Consider the following 20,759-nt stretch of genomic DNA (forward strand, 5'->3'; position numbering starts at 1 on the left):
ACCATTTGCACATTTATTAAAAAACTCATTTTTTAATACTGCGTACAGATCAGTGGAACCACAGCGTGTAAATAACTTCACTGTTCCGATGCATTTTTAAAATGTATTAATGATTTGCAGCAGCATTTAGTTTGTAAATGATGTTTTAAATAATACATGCTGTGATTAAAAGGTCCTCTAATGTGCAGAAAAGATTTATTTGCTCAAATGTTTGAGGGAAAGTGAAAAAAATATGTTAATCCACGTCAGAACATATCATTTCTACCCGAGGTGTGGATCTCGATTGTTAAGCAGCTGGATGGAGATGGAGATGGATGATTTAAATGTGTTTATTGCTGAAAGACAACTGCGTCTCCTGCTCGACTGTAATGTTGCATCATCCATGATGAGTAAAATATTTGTAATGAATGAAGAAAGTTGTTTCTCTTGTTAATCAGAAAGAGGAGTAAGGACCAGAAGAGAGTCAGCATAATGAAAAGTACACATGAGAGCAGATCCATAGGACAAAAACCTACCTTTGAATATATATGCAGGTCTATTAATCATACATTACATTTGTTAATTACTGCCGTTTTAAAGGCAAACAAAGCAAACATTCCTCCCAGCAGATTAAAAGAATTTGCATCCACCTATGTTAATAACTGAAATACGAACCACTGTTACATTCTGCTTTCCCCTGTAATGTGTTTTTATCCGAGCCAAGCCGGGGACACGCTGGAGGATTATCAGGCCAGTTCACACCACATTCGCCCGTCGTCACAGTCTCCTAATTGGAGGACAGAGGAGATTATCTGATAGTGTGAGAGGTTTACACATTTATTAGGCTGTTTGATCCGACTCGGCCCAACGGAGCCAAATGGACCACACTACACCAATGTTTTCAACAGGGTGAAGTGCACTAAATGAAGGAATAGAAGCCTGTATTTCAGACTTTACATTGTTCTATCATCCATAAACATTCCTCTAACCCGCTTCTCTTGTTCAGCTCATGGACGTAGTATAAGAACTGCATACCGGACTGTGTGCGTAAGTGAGCAGCGCACTGCGCATGTGCATTAGTGTTTCTCCGGCTCGGCTTCCTCACTTGACATTGAGATGACGTTAAACGGATTAAAAAAGCTTCTCTAGTCTCTGAGGAAGTTTTACAGTTATAAAACCTTTATGGATAAAAAATGTATAATACAGAAAGTAATAATTTACTCACAGTTTGTCCTGAAAACAGTGAACAGAAAACATCATAGCATGCTAACAGGCTAAGCTAAGATGGTGAACGTGGTAAACACCTGCTCAACATCAGCATGTTAGCGTCGTCATTGTGAGCATGTTACCATGCTTGTGTTAGCATTTAGCTCAAAGCACCTATGTACCATAGACTGTATACAAAAAGTGGACGTAGTCGTAGTGACGTCACCCATTGTTTTTGGGACTTGCGGTTTTGAAGTCTTTGTGTTTGTGTTTTTGGCCATTCTTGGATTTTGGCCGTCGCCATCTTGTTTTTTGCAACCAGTGAAAGAAAGTGACCATGGACCTTGGACTGAGGAGGAGTGACGTAGAGACATTGTATACGGCTCTGGTAGCGACCTGTCAATCACAAGGTAGCCCCGCCCTAAAGCATCCCCTGCTTTATGGTCTGTTTGACTCTAAATGGACCATAATGTACTAAATGAACATCATGCTGTATTGAAGAAGACTTGAAACTAGAGATTGAGACCATAAACTCATGTTTACAATGTTTACTGAGGTAATAAATCAAGAGAGAAGTAGAGTCATTTTCTCATAGACTTCTATACAACCAGAGGAGTCGCCCCCTGGTGGACACTAGAGAGAATGCAGGTTTAACACATGAAGCTTTGGTTTCACTTTTCAGAACCTGAGTTTGCCGCCTGGCCGAATCAAGTACGACCTCACTGAGCTGCTAGCATGATGGTGCTCTTCGTCAAGTTATTAGACATTTGTTCAATGCATAGACAGAAATGCAAATGGAGCAGAACATTCTGTCTGAAATCTTTTGGAGTCTATTTGGATAAAACGTGTACTTACTACATCTCATGAGAAAAGTCTGAGTTAGGAACATTTGTCATTTTCTCACCTGTGGAGTAACGTCTGTGATTCGAAGCTTCCTTCCGTGTTTCATTGCTCCACTCATTGGTTGGGCTTCTGTTTATTTCTGTGTTTCCAGAGATAGGTACTGCTTGCTCAAAAGCAAAGTGATGTTGAATTATTAACCAGAGTTATCCTTCAGCGACAGCTGCTGCGTTCCAGGAAGTTGGGTTAAGCCGCCGTGTTGCTCTGGAGAATACAATTTCTCGAGCATGAACGCGTTGGTTTAACGCTGTGGATTTGAGCGTGTGTCTGATCCCAGCAAGAGTTTACACTATGTTAAAACAGAGGAGATCAATCTGCAAGACAACTGCATTCACATTATGGGATGTATGCTGATGTATACTAAAACTGGGGAGATGTGCACAGCAAGGAAATCCTGCACATTGAGTGAAAAACACATAATAAACTACCAAGTTCATCCTCATTTAAACAGATACCACAACAAACCGCTGGTGTCTTGGTCGGAGGGTCTGCTGTGGATTAATGAACACCCCTATAACATAGTACTTACACATTAATGCATCAGTAATAATAAGCCAGTAATATTATACAGCCTTTAATGAGTACTTTTACTTTTAATTATTAAATTACAATTTGCTAATATACCTATATATAAAGAAGTATAAAGCCTTTAGTGCCTCCAGATGTAGCAGTGTGAACCGTGAGTCAGCGTCAGTGTGAAAGTGAAGAGATCTTGATCTGTGGAGTCAGAAAGAAGTGAGAGCTCTGCAGCCCGCTGCTCATCTCTGCTGCAGGCTGGAGACATTAACCAGCCACTAGCACAACACACACAGCTGTCTGCGGTGTCGTTGCATTGTGGGTAATGTAGGCACTGGGCTTTGACAAGGAAGAAGAATGCGTGTAATTAAAAAGAGGACCGACGGTATCTCTGCTTCTGCTGCATCGATTTTCATCCTGTTAAAAAGCAAGTACTTCACATTGGCAGCGCATTTTAACCCTTCACAATAAAAGTCCTAGACATGCACTGTAGGCTGCATCACTGCATACCAGGGGGGAACTTAAATTCATATTTCGCTAAGAACTCAACAAAATAGCTGAGAATATGTATTAATCTCATGGATGGTCCACCAACTGACAAAGACGTAATTGTGTAACTGTCAGAAATGTTTTATTTCTTCATTTTGCAGATGAGCTCACTCATGTCCTCTGTGTAAAACTAGTGCGTAGGAAGTTGTAAATGAGTGAATGATTTGGGACTAAACCCTGAGTCTCTCCTCCTCTCGCTGGCTCCTCAGCTGTTATAGAGCAGCCATGTTTTCTAACACCATGGCTGTGATTTCATCCGCTGCATTCTTCCGCTTCTGCATTCACGGCCATGCCTCTGCTCCTTCACAGCACTAAATTATTCACCTCAATAGCCTCCGGTAAAGCCAGATGTGGCAGAGCTGCTGCTATTAGGCCTCCCGTTATTGCTTCTTTCCCTCTATCCTCATAATTCCTTTGTGTGTATTTTGTAGCGTGTGCTGCTCTCCAGATTAGAAAAAAGGAGCTATTACTGAAACTATATGTTCAAGCGTGACAGTCAGAGCTAATATGATTTAGCCGAGGTGCATGTACACCGGCACTCCGAGGCGATTTGAAATCAAGGCGCTGAAGAGCAATCAGCATATTTTAGAACATTAGTAACCTCTGTTTGAACTTGCTGCAGTTAGCGGAGTCGGAGAAGGAGAGAACCCTCGTCCCCCGGGGGGGGGGGGGGGGGGGCGTTATGTATGGATCAATTATCATAATGTGCCACACTGACATACATGATCTGCCTTACATGTCCTATTATGTCTGGTGATGTTTTCATGTAAATGAAGGGAAGAGAGGAGATGAATATTATGTTATTTCTTCTCCTCCTCTGTCTGTAGTTCCCTGCTGGCAGCGCTCTGCTGTGACTTAATGGGTCAATCAGACCACGTTTCGGTCTGATGGGTCTCTGTCGGGGTTTATGTGGCCATAATCTGCACCGGGACAACTCTCTCACTCTTCTGCTAGAATCCACCCAGGACCACTCTTTTAACTTCACAGCTGAAAACTCCTCAGGACAAACCACATGTTATTAACACACACACACACACACACACACACACACACACACACACACACACACACACACACACACACTTTACAAACTAACACCAGGGAAGACATTTTCATTTTTTACTTCTGACAGGCTTTACCATCTACCAGACTATATTTGCATATTAGCTGACTGATCATTTGCAGGAACATGAAAGCTAATGCTGTTTGTATATTTGGACCTGTGATTGAATATAGTAGTTATTTTATGCTGAACTGTATTTGTATTATTTGCATTAGTAGTTTCAGTGTTTGCTTCTACCTGCCCAGGGGCTGTGGAGGGAAATTAGCAGCTAAGTCTGGTACAGTTCATCTTTTCTCTCAGTGTGAGATGTTGTTCGTACCCGGTCTCTGACAAAGAGCTCTCTAGAGTAAACTAAAACAGACCAGGACCTACGTGCTGCCTCAGTCTGCTCGCCTGTTAACATTTGTTTTGAACTATTCTTTGCATCATGTAGTTTGTTCGTGTATTGCTGCTGACACACGTATGTATCCCCGTAATGAAGAAAGTATCCATTCATCCGTTTATTCATTCATCCATGCATCCATTCATCCATCCATCTATAAACTATCAATCCATTCATTCATCCTTTCATCAATCCTTCCATCCATCCATCCATCCATCTATCATCTGTCCATCTATAATCCGTCCGTCCGTCCGTCCACATCATCTGTAGTCATTGTGTGTCTCTGTCAGGCCTTAAACGGGCTCATTGTCAGTGAACAGGGTGCTTCTTGATCTCGAACAAAACCGAGAACCTCTGGTCCTGGATCACTGAGATTAACCGTCCTACGCGATGCTGAAATGATGCCGACAGACGGGCCTCCTGTGGCCAAGTGGAGACAGGTGCAGTGCAGTGAGGAGTGGATCCGTTCATCTGTTGGAGATTACCCACTCTTTTGGGCGGTCACAGTGCCCAGCCTGTGTGTTTCCTTGTGGTTTAGACGCTAAAAGAGACGAGCTGGAGCGTCTCGAGCGTCCCTCGCTGTGGTGCAGACACCCCGAGGTGCGAGTCCGTCACCTCGTCTCCCGCAGGTTGATCTTTTAAGTGAGCGGCCGTGAACTCCTTCATCGACACTGACAGCCGTGTTTAGCGAAACGTCCGTAGAGATTTGTTACGGTGGCGTGTTGGCTCATGCATCGCCCCATTAATCACGCTCAACATGCAGGGATGTGTCCGGGTCCTCCTCAAGGTCCGGAACAAATCCCCTGCGGTTGATTCGATATGAGCGGCCGTTTGTTTTTCCTCCTTCTGTAAAGATGACGGGTCAGGTGTGACAGGTCGTCCTGGTCGTCATGTTACCGCCTTCACAGTGGAGATGAGAGAAGATGTCAGTTCAATGAAATGTAGGTGAGCTTGGTCCGTTGGTAACGCTGAGCTCACAGCGATCAGCTTAACGAACAGCAGCGGTTATTTTCCTCTAATCTTGTTGGTGAAGGTTCTGCCATCTATGTTTTACAGGTAAAAAAACATGATGAATGAAAATGTCTTTATTTTAACAGTTAATATTCCTCCTAAAAGATGCTTGAATTGAAGACGACAGGAAATACACAATGATCTACCACTGATACAACAATGATCTACCACAACAATGATCTACCACTGATACAACAATGATCTACCACAACAATGATCTACCACTGATACAACAATGATCTACCACAACAATGATCTACCACAACAATGATCTACCACTGATACAACAATGATCTACCACTGAGTACCTGATGGAAAAGACATTTCAGAGGATTACATTGTATTTGAAAATGTTGTTGTACTACATTACAATATACAAGTACAACAACCCATTTTATCTTCATTATCTTCATTTTATCTCCATTTTATCTTCCACATATCCGAGGTTCTTCTTTGCATTTTATATTTATGTCAATGTAACAAATGATACGCAATTATATTATTATTTTGGTTATTCGCTTTTCCAAATGAATGGTTGTTCAATAAATCAATGTTTTAATGCACTGCACACTGCAGTATTATTATAACTTTAAATAACGTTTAGTTTTCATTGATGGCGACCTCGTACTTTATCATGAATACTTACTCTGGTTGCTTCTTTGCTACAAAGAGTTTGTTCTTTACTGCCTTTTATTTGGCTGATTCAGTTTAAGCACTTTCTAGGAGTATATTAAATAAAAACATTATTAGCTTTTACCTTAAAATATTCAGTATATTTTACTGAACTCAGTCCTGATGCTTCTTTACCTTATTGCTGTAAGCATGCGAAGCGACGAGCATATTGTTCTGAAAACATTGATATGATGTATAGTCATGATGATAAAACTATGTATTCAGTCCAGCAAGACTCCAGCTAAACTAATGAACTACGGGAACTCCAAAAGGTCAATGGAACCAGCAGCACGTTAGATTACCTGGTCTCAGCTGCAGCACGATGTATTCGGGGAGGATTACATTGTTCATATCTATGATACAGGATTACCAGCTTCATTTAGACAATGGCAGCTTCCCATGATGACTTGGCACATTGCCACGCCACAACAGAATCCCTGCAGGGCTGTGTTTCATATCCACATACCTGGACACTCAGGGCGATGTAGCCCTGAGTGTGTGTGTAAAGAGTGTGTAGTGTGTCGGTCTCAATCAACTTGGTCCTGAAGTGTTTAACACTAATCACAAAGGGGGGAGGTGTTATTCCGATACATCATTAATAAAGAGAAGGACGCCACGGCACACACACACACACACACACACACACACACACACACACACACACACACACACACACACACACACACACACACACACACACACACACACACACACAATATTTTTGCCTCATTCATTTCCCCTCCTCTCTCTTGACATTGGCTGCTGATCCTCTCCAGGCTGGAGACCCCCGCTTCATCCCATTCCCAGCCTCAATTGAGATTAATTTAATTCATCACTTGTAATTTCTACAATTTTTACAACAACAATGTCTCTGGTAGCGATGAGCCTGCAGAGGATCAGCTGATTCTGCAGCTTTACGGAGCTTTATCGTGAGTTTCTGCTCATTGTGCGGCACAAAACTTTACCGTTGTGGTTCGCTGTCATAGCGGCGTTTTCAGGGAAGAAAGCTGAAAAAGTAAAATAATGTTGCTCTGCTGAATGTGGAAATAAGCAGTTGTTTGCTCACAAGTTCAACATGATATCTCAATGTTGTGTTTGTGGACAAAAACACAGCTAAGTTTAAGTATGACTATTAGTTACTCTTACTTTACTTAAGTATTTCTGACAGTAATAGCTACTTGTAAAAATAAAAAATGTAATAAAACATTATAATCACTTTGGTAAGGATTAAACCAGTAGCTCCTAATCGTTGTGGTTTGTTCTCAGGTAAAATCAGTGTGTCCCGCCCCTCGAGCACAGACTGGCCAATCACAGAGTAGCATCATCCAGTTCTGACCAGGGTCCAATAACTCTCCGTCTCTGCTCCGTAGACTCTCATCAGTGGTCTCAGATGGTCTTCATGTTCAGGCTGGTTTAGTGGATGTGGAGCTCGTCGTGTTAAACGTTGTGTGATCGTGATACTCGTTACCGGGAGAGGTTGAAGGAGATAAACGTTTCTAAAACGTTACGTTTCTACCTGAACACCTGTGGAGCTAACATTAGAGTACGTTAGCACGTCATTAACTAGCATTAGCACATCTATGCTATGCTAGCTACTGAAGGTAAACTGAATATCTACACGTGCTGCTTTTAGTTTTTACACCTTAGCTTCTATTTATCTGTTCAACCTGTTTCAACAGCTGAATCACTTTAACATCCTGGATACGTCCTTCTAACACACACTTTCTGTCCGCTTCTCTCTGAAATGTGACAGTGTGGCTCCATGGTAACGTAGCTCTGACAGCTTGTCAGAGTCACAGCGGGGGGCGGGGCTTAGCGAAGGATCAATTGGGGCCCTTGTCATGTCTCAGAAGTCTATAGTCAAGTTTCAAATAGAGACGTCTGCCCTCATTTCAATGTAAACTGTTAAAGTAATCTGTTTGAGGCTCAAACTATCAAAGTGTAGCTTTCTGGATGGAATGCATGTTTCCAAGGCAAAAGAAAACACTGACTAGGATCAGGGATATTTGGGTCTTGTTGTGTCGTACCGTGTCCTCCCTCCCTCCGTGCTGTAGCTGGGACAGACAGACGCTGTCACGATGGCACATCAGTGTCACTTCGACAGACAAAAGGTCACTGGGAGCAAACGCCACGAAGCAGACATTGAGAAAGTGGGCAGAGATGGAGAAACGGACAGAAAGAGGGGAGTGATGTGATGATCCAGTCCAGGCCTGTCTGCGCGTTCATGGTGTGGAAGATGGAAAGTGAAAGTGATGAAAGAGTCACTGAAATGGTAGAAAATGAGGGAGAAGCATATCAATTTGGCAAAAGCATTTAAACGGCCTATCAGATGCCATTTAGGAGAGGAGGAGGAGGGGGAGGAGGAGGGGGAGGAGGGGGGGGAGCCGTGATGCAGACGATGGGCAAGGGGCCAGAAACACGTATTCTTCTGTGTGAGAGGAACAGCTTTGGAAATCGAACTGAAATTTAAATTCTCCATTTGTTTTGTGTGAGGAAATATAAACTATAATGTCTCCATATTCGTGGAAACTGTTTTTTTTATTTACAGGCTTTAAGAGTCAATTCATGTCTCAGTCGAGCATGACAAATATTATTATTTTTAGAATAAGTTTATATGGAAAACAGAACAGTTTCATATCATTTAAAATGTAATGTCAAAAAAGATATATTTGATTGCCATTTTTAATGCCCATTGTAACTCTTTTCATTATTCTTTTTCAGACTGCAGTGTCCTTAATGCTTCCTTTAGCTTGTATTTGCTGACACTTTGTCAAACTGTCGCCATTAAAAGTGCAGAATCATCCATAAGTGTACGATGTACACACCGCTATCACTGGATGACTTTGATTCTCAGGCGAGTTCTGCACGTCTTCTGTTCTATGATTTTCAAGACTTATGGTTTATTCTGGACGGACATCAGAAATAAAGATTTACCCGGAAGGTGTAAGTCACAGGGAATCTAAAACAACGTGTATCATGTGTGCCTGTTCAGATTATGACTGTGAGAAGGAGGAGTGCATTTGTTAATGGATGAAAAGAGCTTAAGCTTCGAGCCTCTGGGTGGGCATTTAAACATGTCAGCGTGTTGTGAGCGTCCGTACTGTCTGTAAGATCAGAGCCATGTTTATCCCACGAGTCCTGAAACCACCACTGATTTAAGGCCCTTGTTGTCCTGAAAGTATATTCCACCTACAGAGTTGAGTCTAGAAAGCCTTGTTTGCTTGTAGAGGTTGAAATCACCGATCAGGTGTTGTGTCTGTCTGTGTTATAGAGGATCTAAGTAAGGTTATTCATCCACAGAGTGGGACGAACAGGAACACCTCCTGTTATTTTGATTTTGGAGCGTTCATACTTCTTGAAAGATGGTGGCCCTGTAATGCTGGCCTTGCAGTCACATGATTTAAAATGTCTAAATGATCTACATTTGGATCTGTTTTGTGAAGTGAAACCACACAAACAGTGACGACCGCCTTCTGATTAGATTGAAGCAGCACCTTCAGATTGTAAAGCGGAGGGACGATGTAGAAAGTCAGAGACAGATGGACACTTCCTCGTGGAACCTTGTCTTTCCTCAATCCTCCGTGACTCTGTCTGCAATGTGAGTACATGAACAGAGAAATGAACAAACACGGCAGCTGACCAAGATGACAAAGGTTGATGCCTGAGAAACGTCAAATAACCACGACAATAATTCAACTTCTGACTGTTTGTCTGTAAATGATAATAAAAGCATCGCCACACTGCGAGTATGAGATTATGAAATTACAGAGCCGGCTGCTCTTCCACCTGATTATTCTTTTACTCAAGTGGGATTTTGGATGCAGAACTATCAACTTGTAATGGAGATATTTTAGATTGTTTCATCGGTACTTAGACTTCTGTCCAGGAGACCTCTATTCTATAAAGAATAATTCATCTTTTTTTAAGATGTAGCCCTCACTTTTTACCAAATTAAATTGTGTGCACATCACATGTGAGCACCACAATATACAGGTGTTAGCTCTTGACGAGGGTTGGAGAACACACAAAGACAAGGAGAACAAACGTGAGGCAGAAACTAAATCCATCGCAGAGGACATGACACGTTCTGATGTCCTGAGCCTCAGTAACGCCGCTCTGCACGGCCGGGGATGGAAACAGGATTACATCATCTATCAAAGAGGAGACACATCGAACATACACACATGCAGACTGATATGAACACAGGCTCACGTACACCAACACACCAGAGACTGTATATAAGAAGAGGACGTAGGCGTCGTGACGTCACCCGTTGGTTTGTGGACTGATGTTGTGAAGTTTGTCATCTTTGAATACGGCTGTCATGTTGTTTTTCTTGCAACCAATGAACGGAAGTGACCATATTAGGACTGAGGAGGAGTGACGTAAAGACGCCGTGTACGTCTCTGGTCTCTGGTCACCTGTCAATCACTATAGCCCCGCCCTAAAGCATCCCCTGCTTTATGGTCTGTTTGACTCTAAATGGACCATAATGTACTAAATGAACATCATGCTGTATTGAAGAAGACTTGAAACTAGAGATTGAGACCATAAACTCATGTTTACAATGTTTACTGAGGTAATAAATCAAGAGAGAAGTAGAGTCATTTTCTCATAGACTTCTATACAACCAGAGGAGTCGCCCCCTGGTGGACACTAGAGAGAATGCAGCTTTAACACATGAAGCTTTGGCTTCACTCTTCAGAACCAGAGGTTGCCGCCTGCAACACACACAATATGAGCACACATTTACAAATGGCAACACCAAAATGTGTTTCCTGTTGTGTCTGAGAAAGGGATATTAATACTTCACATTTTCCTTTTCTAGCAGAGCAGAGGGGGGGGGGGGGGGGGGGGAGGGTCTCCAGAGGAATTGACAATTAAAGGTGATTCTGACCCGGCAGCAGCAGTGAGCAGCGTTATCTGTAATAGTTTAGAAATCTGCTGCTGCTGCCTTTTCATGTCTGAAAGCCGGAGAGAGATGGAGAGGAGAGATTGGGATGTGGGCTGAGCCTCATGAGGAGTAATGAAATCTGACCTTGATCTCTGCGAGAGCGATCCCTCACAGCCCTTCTAGATGTGTGATGAGTGAGAGAGAGAGAGAGGGAGAGGGGGGAGAGAGAGAGAGAGAGAGACGGGGGGGAGAGGGGGAGAGATGACCCTCTGTCATTCCTGAACAGGTCCGAGATCAGCCGCCACAGTGAATGGAGCCGAGTCTTTCCAATGATAGGCTGAGAGAAATGTGTCATGACTCTGAAACTGAGTTTATTTTTCTTCTTTCTCAAACTTGTTCTTCAGAGACGATAAATGTGAAAACAGCAGCTTTGTGTTTTTTTGCGTCTTAAAAAGTGAGCTTTTACAATGACGTGAGCCCAAAGAATAATGACCTCCATTGACCTCCATTATGAAGGAGACTTCTTGTAAACAATTTGCCGTCTGTCTCTCTCCTCACCCGTCTGTCTCTCTCCTCACCCGTCTGTCTCTCTCCTCACCCGTCTGTCTCTCTCCTCACCCGTCTGTCTCTCTCCTCTCCTGTCCTATGACGATTGCAATAAAGTTGAAGTTGTTAAATAAAATGACCCTTATCTTTCACGTCCATAAAGCACAATCATGTTTCCTTTACACCTCCAAGCCGCTCGGTTTCAGACTCATTCAGATGAACAGATGAAGGAATACAACTTTTTATTAAACATTCACAACTTTTAGGACCTAATGATTTATATGATGGCTACTCAAGTGTTCGTAAAAAAATAGAGGATTTACAAACGTCTCCTTCTCAATGTAAGTCTGTGGAGACAAGTCTTTTTGGTTTAGAGGGCATCACGTGATGAACCCGTATAGATGAAACTGTTGAACAGTATGTGTCAGATTGTCTTCAAGGCCCAGCGCTCCTCCTGGGGCTCTGGAGTCACTGTGGAACTACAACCCAGACGTTATGTCGACAGTAGCTGCGTGTGTTAGCGTTGGTTAGCTCTCTTCTGTGTAATTAAGTTCAGCAAAGCGTTGAGGAAAGCAGCCAGAGGGAACTCTATTCAGCCCTAATGCTGTTTTCCCTCCATTGACTTCCATTGTCTGTAAAAGGAAGTCTGATATATCTCCAACACTTGTGTTCTGCTCATTGGGTTTTGCCCTGTTGTTTAACAATGTGCCTATAAATACAGATTCCCAGACTGTCCTCATAAATACAATATAAACAACAAGGGAAGCATTCGTTTCAATGGTGAATTGTTTGTCTGTTTTCGTTGATGCCTGGAGTTCGCTTTGCCCCTTTGAGTCTTGGGAATGCAGCTGAAAGGAAAATAATTATTTAAATGTTCCCCTCTAACGGTAACTTTTCTTTGAAGAAGAGTTAGAAGTGTGTTTTATTCAGATTAATTCAACACCCGAATGAAAGAACAAAGGCAGTCGATTTCTCACCTGTGGTGGAAAAACACTGCACTTCCTCCCAATTAATGTACACAACGTTTTCATCATTTCCTTTTAAGTAATCCTGAGTCGCAGCAGGTCATCCCGGGCTGCTGCATTTACCGCTTCAAGTAATGTTGAAACAAAAGTGAAGTACACCTCGTGTGTTGCCCCTGAGATTATGATTCAGGCTTAAGTGAACTGAAGATACCTTCCTCTCAGCTTTGGATCACTTTTAATCCGTCCTGTTCAGAGAGTCTGTTGTTGAAGAGAAGACGCTCTCTTCTTATCTCCTGTTTTAAAACCCTCTGTGAGTGCAACCTACAAAACAACTGCATCATTGCTCAAACTGTAACCGCACTTCTGTAGTTTCTTCAGCCCAAACAACCATCTGTTCCTAAATATAACTAAGTCGTTTTGTTGCCTAAACCTAACAAAGTATCTTTTCTTAAACCTAACTAAGTTGTTTCCTGTGAAGACGGAGGTTTATTTTGAAAAGACCGTGAGCATGTAACGAACAAGAAATGCCAAGCGTTGCTGGCTTTAGTTGGAAAACAAACTATTTGTAAGATTCATTTACGAACCGTTTTATGACGATAACCTGAATGATACACTGAGAGGGAACCAGGAAACCCTGAAACAAATTGCATTCTGAGATATTTCAGTCTGGACCAAAGAGGTGAAGACAGGAGACGATAAAAAAAAATATATATATATATACAGCACATCATGTGTGGATAAAAGGAAGGAAGAGAGAACGGCAGGAAGAAAAGGAACCCAATGAGCCGGAGAAGCGAGACGCCATATCTTTTAAAAGCAGTTTCCTGCAGTTGTGTTGGGAACGTAATGAACCAACGACGATCGAAACGGATCGAAAGACGGAGGAGGAGGAGACCTGAAGAGTGGAAATGCCTTTTTAAATTAAAACAGTTAATCATAATCAATGTATTTGGACAGTTTTAACGGTTTTAGCCACGTACTGTTCTGGTCTTATTTTCTTTCAGCATTAATTCAGTCGTCACACACACACACACACACACACACACACACACACACACTGCTGATTGAGCATAGCGAATGCTTTGACAGCTAATCAAAATGTGACGTCTGCTGGGAAGCTAATCGGTTCCGTACATTGTTTTTGTGTTTTTTTCATTGCGAGTGCTGCCATGCTGTGTTTAAAAGTATCGTCGGAGCAGCAACACAACGCACCGCCGACGGCCCGGTGGCACTCGTCTGATTAGTCCATCACTCGTTCTGGTTCAGTCAGGCCTGCTGCTAATCTGCCAAATGTGTACATTCCAGTGCAGGGAGCACTATTCAATTAATCAATTTAATCTCGATGCGTAGTCGGCGCTGTAACGACGGCGGCCACGCATTAACGGGAAGGAACTCTCCTCTGAGAGATTTGGAAGGCTGAAGTGAGTTTCAGTCAGGTAGATGTAAAGAGAAGTCGAATGCCTCGTGACGGGGTGGGCGGGACCTGAGGAGGTAAAAAACAGGAAAACAGAAAAAAAAACATTTATGATACAAGCAATTAAAGGATGCAGAGCACCGAGGAACGAGGAAACATTGTGAAGTAGCTCAGCTTCATTAAAAAAATCAAACACAACCCCCCCGTGAGAAGATTTCTGTTATTGTTGATTCAACATTGAATTTCATAGACAAAACACAGCAGACCCTGGACCATACTTGGGGAAATAAGAGGAGCATGGATACATGAATAGATAGACAGATAGAAGAAGAGCACGAGACGTCACACAAACAAACGCAGTGAAAGAGAAGCTGAAAGAGAAGCCGCCCCTCCCCCTCCTGTATCTTCAGAGGCCGGACACGTTTCCACTTTCTTCCTCCTCACAGGTGGTTGGTCTGTTTGGGACACTTTACAGCCTCTTTATTCAGACAGAAGGGCTCACCTGACCCGGCAGCCTACAATGACATCGATGTGGGCAGACGGTTTATCGACGAGCAGAGTCTGAGGAGTGAAAGGTCTGCCAGGGACTGATAAGGAAAACCAGAGGGGACGGAGGTCGAGAGAGGCAGAGAGAGAGAGAGAGAGAGAGAGAGAGACAAAGCCAAATGATCTGCTTCCATTGTCTTCCTTCTTCCTTTGCTTTCCTAATCCTAAATTTGCATGCCTAGATTTAATGCCGTTGTCAACAAACTCACGTGACGGTGTTTTCTATTGGCAGAAGTTCTTTAATAAGGGATTATTAAACTTTTAATCTTTCTTTATCTAACATTCAGATTTCTGTTCTTTAAATGTATAAAATCCCTCATTTCCTCAAAAAAGAATGTTCTTAATGTCAGTTATAAAGTGAGGAAGCATCGTGGTATGTTTCACCCTCCACACCTAACAACTCTTCCTTGGTACAGAGCAGCCCTTTGTGCTCCTCACATGTTTCTATTTTAACCTCTGAGATGGAGTCCGTGCCACAAACACGTGGTTCTCCTCAGTATTTTCATCTCGTTGCCAAAGAGTGTGAGACTGTACCTGGAAGTTCAGGACCCCGGGACTTAATCACCTGCTGAGGCCGATCTCCAGCCGGAGGGGCTTTTATATGGGCACAAAGTCGCAGATTTAAAACCAGAGGGACCTCTCATCCGGATCCGTCTACCAGCTGTGACACCTCCTCAAAGACCTGAGTGAATTATTGAACATGCCGCAGCGGCTGGCAGTCCTCTTGACCACCACGAAAGGCGGGAAGACAGATGGCGTTTTTCATTTAAACGACTTACCCGGCGTTGCTCTGAGCATTCTGAATCCCATTTTGAACCTCCGGTCTGAGATCCCTTTAGGGAAGCCGTGAGTCATTCCGTAACCAGGCACAGGTTTGCCACTCATCAATTCTGTGTAGCGGAAAGCTTGTTTCCTACGTGACAGGCTTTTAGTACACCTCAGATGCTAAATGGGGGAGCGTATTCACCTCGCTCTGCTGAGGAGGAGCAGCGGGGATCTGTGTCAGCCGGTCATGTCGTTTTTTGATGTGTTGGCTGTGCGCAGAATACAATAAGTAAGATCTTAGCGTGAAGTCGGCAAAAATATGGGAGTGCTGGATGTGCTGATGGCTATGATCAGAAAACCTTTATAGAAAAGAAATGAAGTAAGAGAAAGAGCGTCTTTCGCTTCGCCTCAGAGTCGTGCTGCCGCGTTTGGGGAAGGGAGGAAGATCAGAGGGCTGTTTGGAGCCTTTTTAGCCGCGGTGCTGAAATCCTCAGCGTGGCCAAATACCAGCCGTCGGCTGACTCAGGCTGTTCGGTCCACGCCGCCTTTTTTTTTTTATCCCCAACTATCCCAGGTCCTCAACTTTGTTTTTTTAAGAGCCTGGGGAGAGTCTGGTTGATGGTGGGTGGCAATAGCACCCAATGTCCCCCCCCCCCCCCCCCCCCTCAGGCTGCTGGAACCAAACACTGGTTCAGATCGGCCTTTGTAGATAATCTGTCTGAGGGTGTCCTGAGCGTTGTGTAATCGATCGGCTCCGGGGTCACAGAGCCATTTGAAATCCTTTCGAATCCTTTAAAAAAAAAAAAAAAAGTCTCTATCTGCCAAGATAATCAACATCAATACACAACAACATGGTTTTTGGCCACCGTCAGTCGCTGGAGCTCCTTCCAAAGGTCTGGGCGTAGGTTCAAAAGGGAACTGTCGGGAGGACACAAGCTGATTTAATGATCCTTAACACTTTAGCTCACTTCCAATTTCACATAGTAGCATATTGAAAGTTTGATATTATGGATGCTTCTGACTTATCGGCTCTCTCCTCTTTCAAATTAAATATAAAAAATAATTGAATGCTTCCTTTTTTAAATTTCCGTCTGCTTCCAGGGGTGTAGTAGAGTTTATATGCAGCTCATTTAAGTACAAAGGGTGCACACACCTCCCAGCGAGCCGCATATTCATGTGGTTTTGCATGTTTTGTGTGTATTACGTTTTGTCCTTTCTGTGGACCCCAGAAAGATTAGCGGCCGCTAAGGCGTAAGCTAATGGGGATTAAACCATTCAAATCGATGCACATATTGCAGAGTTGAGGCTTTCAATCACGTCAATATATTTTGTCGAACTACTTGTTTTTGTCAGGTGAACTTGTGAGGTCGATTTTCTGATCTTTTGCATCCCGAACAGAGACATACACTGTCGTTTATCACACAGGAGTAGGAACAAAGTGGGTAAACTTTATTACTCCAGACCAGATCCACTCCTTCTTACCATCTTACCTTTCACAATAAAAGCCCGAGACGTATATACTGTAACTATTTACCAGAGGGAATTCAAACTTTTTATTGATAAGTCTTTTGCAACTGCCAATATGAATAGTTTTGATACAAAATATTCGCAGGCGAGAATATTGCATTTTCTTGTGGATTACTTGTCATGCTCTGCCGCTAAGCCTGCAGTCACAGAGCCGAATCGGCCACTGAATTGAGACACAACTGAAGGTCTGCATGAAGTATTGTTACACTACCGCTGGCATGGAGGCACTACATCCTTATATACAGACTGATGGACTACACACACACCAACGATATCGTTCACGTGTCATTATCGTTCTCAGTGCGGACAACCGTTTCGTTTACTCAGTACAATTTACTCTGTGTCCAGTCTTCCAATGTGTTTTTAAATTTGAAATATGCTCAGTGTGAAAGATGGTGAAACTCGAGGAGCAGGGTGTGCCTTGATAAAGGATCCTCCAGTTGCAGAGCCATAATTAAATGCCACCTGGCTGCAACGCTGAGTAGAAATTGCAGATAACTAAGATGTCCTCTCAGTGCAGCGCTATGATCCAGGTGGAATTTATCCATATTGATGTTGGACTAATAGAGTATTCATTACTCATTAGGAGCAGTCAAGCTGTCAAATCAATGAGACCTTTGCTTGAGTTACAAGCCAGAGCCAAAGCAAACCCCTTGTTTAACAGCAGCGCTACACACTGCAAGATAAAAATCTCAGCTATAAATCTGAGACTGAGACACCAGAACCTCAGCGTCAATTTCTTACAATGTCATTACTTAGAAGTGGCTTCTCAGCGCATTGAAGTTTTACAACGTATGGGATGTACTCACACACCAATTTTTGTTTCAGATAATCTTTTTCCCCTTTAGCTTTCAAGGTAAAGAAAATTGCCTTTTTCAACAAAGTTGACATTTTAGGATTTCAGAGAGGCAGACAAGATCTTTATTGTCTATCAAGGTGCTGTGGTTGGCAAAGTTTGGCAGCCACTGATCTAACCGTTCATTGCTCTCTTGCTCTCTCTCCAGATCGAGGACATGCAGTGGCCTCGAGGGGAGCAGGACATTCCCAGCTCGGTGTGCAGCCTTCCCTGTAGAACCGGCGAGAGGAAGAAGGTAGTGAAAGGCATGCCCTGCTGCTGGCACTGCGAGTCTTGCGACGGCTACCAGTACCAGTTCGACGAGTTCACCTGCAAGCTCTGCTCCTACAACATGAGGCCCAATGCCAACCGCACAGCATGCCAGCCTATACCCATCATTAAGCTGGAATGGCACTCACCCTGGGCGGTGATTCCGGTCTTCCTGGCAATGCTCGGCATCATCGCTACGATCTTCGTCATGGCGACGTTCATACGGTACAACGATACGCCGATTGTCCGAGCGTCCGGCAGGGAGCTGAGCTATGTCCTCCTGACTGGGATATTTTTATGCTATATCATCACGTTCCTCATGATCGCCAAGCCAGATGTTGGCGTGTGCTCGTTCAGAAGGATTTTCCTGGGTCTGGGTATGTGCATCAGCTACGCCGCCCTCCTCACCAAAACCAACCGCATCTACCGAATCTTCGAGCAGGGCAAGAAGTCAGTGACGGCGCCCAGGCTGATCAGCCCCACCTCACAGCTGGCAATCACCTCCAGCCTCATCTCAGTCCAGCTGCTGGGGGTGTTCATCTGGTTCGTGGTGGATCCACCCAACACTGTCATAGACTATGACGAGCAGAAGACCTTCAACCCGTATCTGGCCCGAGGGGTGTTGAAATGTGACATCACGGATCTTCAGATTATCTGTTCGTTGGGTTACAGCATCTTATTGATGGTAACGTGTACTGTTTACGCTATAAAGACCCGCGGGGTGCCGGAGAATTTTAACGAGGCCAAGCCCATCGGGTTCACCATGTACACCACCTGCATCGTATGGTTGGCTTTTATACCCATCTTCTTTGGCACGGCGCAGTCTGCAGAAAAGGTAGGAACCAATGGATGAATGGGCGAAAGGGTGGATGAAAGATGAACAGCTGGATGGTTTGATGGCTGGGTGATTACAGTATTTCACTTTCAGTAGATGGTACGACAACACAATGACTCATGTCCTGTTTGCAAATTGAAAAACAGTTTTGGTGTTTGAGCTACATATTCTCAAAGCTGCGCTTCTCTTTCTAATAATACATCAAAACAATGAAGACAAACACAGGACTTTCAACCAGGAGAACGGTGTGGGAGACCAGTGTACGTGTCCCAAAGTGTTGTTTAGTCATTTTGAATCACTTGTTTTTCATACCTATGTTACGTTGTTTAAGTTTTACTTAGTTTATGTACTTATTTTAAGCTCAACCATGAGGTTTTTCCTTAACCTAACAAAGTTGTTTTGTTGTCTGAACCTAAGCAAGTGTTTTTGTTCGCAACCATGTGTTGCCTGCAAAGTGAGCCAAGTCGGTATGTGATGATTTGGAATGAGAAGAAATTAAATTGTCAAGGGGGAGTAAACAAAACAGTGCAGAGAAAATAGAAATAACCTTGTTGATCTGTTGTGACTGACTACCAGTTAGCTTGTTGTTCCCCAACTAGCAGTCCCAATAGTCACTCTGTCACCAAGCTTCCAGAACCATATTTTCGAGATGACACGCGGATGAATGTTGCTGTTCCATTTTCTGGTGTGACCAAAACCTTAGCATCAAGTCTCTGACCTCTGACTATGACACGAGATTTGAGTCGGAATTGTTTGGTAACGCTCAGACACTGTTGCACTACAGTCTGATGAAAGTTCCTATTGTCCACAATGATACGTCTCTTCAAAGATTTTACCGCCTTTCTTTCCTACATCACCAGTGGTTTTTCTGCTGTCTGTGGACACATTTTGTTTGCCAACTCCAGGTAACCAACCTACTCTCTACATGTGACAGCATACAGATTACCAGAGGTGGGACCGAGTCATTGTTTTGCAAGTCACAAGTCAAGACAGGCCAGTCCTGAGTCCTAAACTTTGAGTTTCGAGTCTCAACTCAAAGTCATTATGAACTCTTCACTAAAAGTAATGTCGTATGCGTGTCTGTAATCGGTACTTACTCACACTTGTTTCATACTGCAATTCAGTTTTGTTTGACCACCATGTGGGAAGAAATCAGCTTTGGTATCCTTTTTTTCCAACTGGTACTCGGTAATGTAATTCTAGTTCTTCATGGTTCTCTCCTGCATCTGTTGGTGATGAATACCATACATTTTAAATAATATACTTTTTAATATTTGGGTTTTGGTGAAGGGATCAAGTATTTCAAAGTCAAAAGGCTCAAGTCCAAGTGAAGTAACACTTCACTAGTATTAAAGTAAAATTTGAGTTCTAAGTCTCCTTTTGATTTTGTTGAGTCAGGACTAAAGTCAGCGTTGCGACTGGAGTCTGACTCGAGTACAAGTCATGTAACTTAAGTTCTACACCTCTGATTATTGATTATGCAGTCAAAGGCTTTAAACTTCCATACACTGTCACATAGTGACATAACTTCACAGAGTCTTGTTACACAGTCTCCATGACTTTCATTATCAGCCACAGTAAAATAGCATTATATAATAACACATCCCTGTCTCCCTCAGTTTAAAAACAGGAGAATCACGCACATACTCTGTCACACTGCAATTAATAATCACCAACAAATCGCAATATAGCGAAAATCCATGTCAAGCAGAGAATTACGGCATCATTCATAATGGGTCACTATCACTGTTGTGTCCCATTTTATCAGCCTAAAGGCTTCCAGACGAGCCTGATCTGACACTAGAAAATAATCTCATCCTCATCTGAGCAGAGAGAGGAAGGCTTTGTTATGAAACCCAATGATCCACATGTTGCAGTGAAATG

At 43.1% G+C, this 20,759-nt stretch overlaps 1 protein-coding gene across 1 annotated transcript in view; it reads left to right on the top strand.

Annotated features, from left to right (window-relative positions):
* The window catches only part of grm7 (glutamate metabotropic receptor 7), a 214,091-nt gene that overhangs the window by 159,845 nt on the left and 33,487 nt on the right, over window positions 1-20,759 (top strand). Inside the window, exon 8 of the mRNA XM_076096108.1 lies at window positions 17,940-18,875. Coding sequence (XP_075952223.1) covers window positions 17,940-18,875 — 936 coding nt within the window. The remainder of the gene's footprint in view (window positions 1-17,939; window positions 18,876-20,759) is intronic.

This window comes from Anarhichas minor, unplaced genomic scaffold (genome assembly GCF_050575085.1).
Source record: "Anarhichas minor isolate MPS153535 unplaced genomic scaffold, ASM5057508v1 ptg000021l, whole genome shotgun sequence".
NCBI classification, from domain to species: Eukaryota; Metazoa; Chordata; class Actinopteri; order Perciformes; family Anarhichadidae; genus Anarhichas; species Anarhichas minor.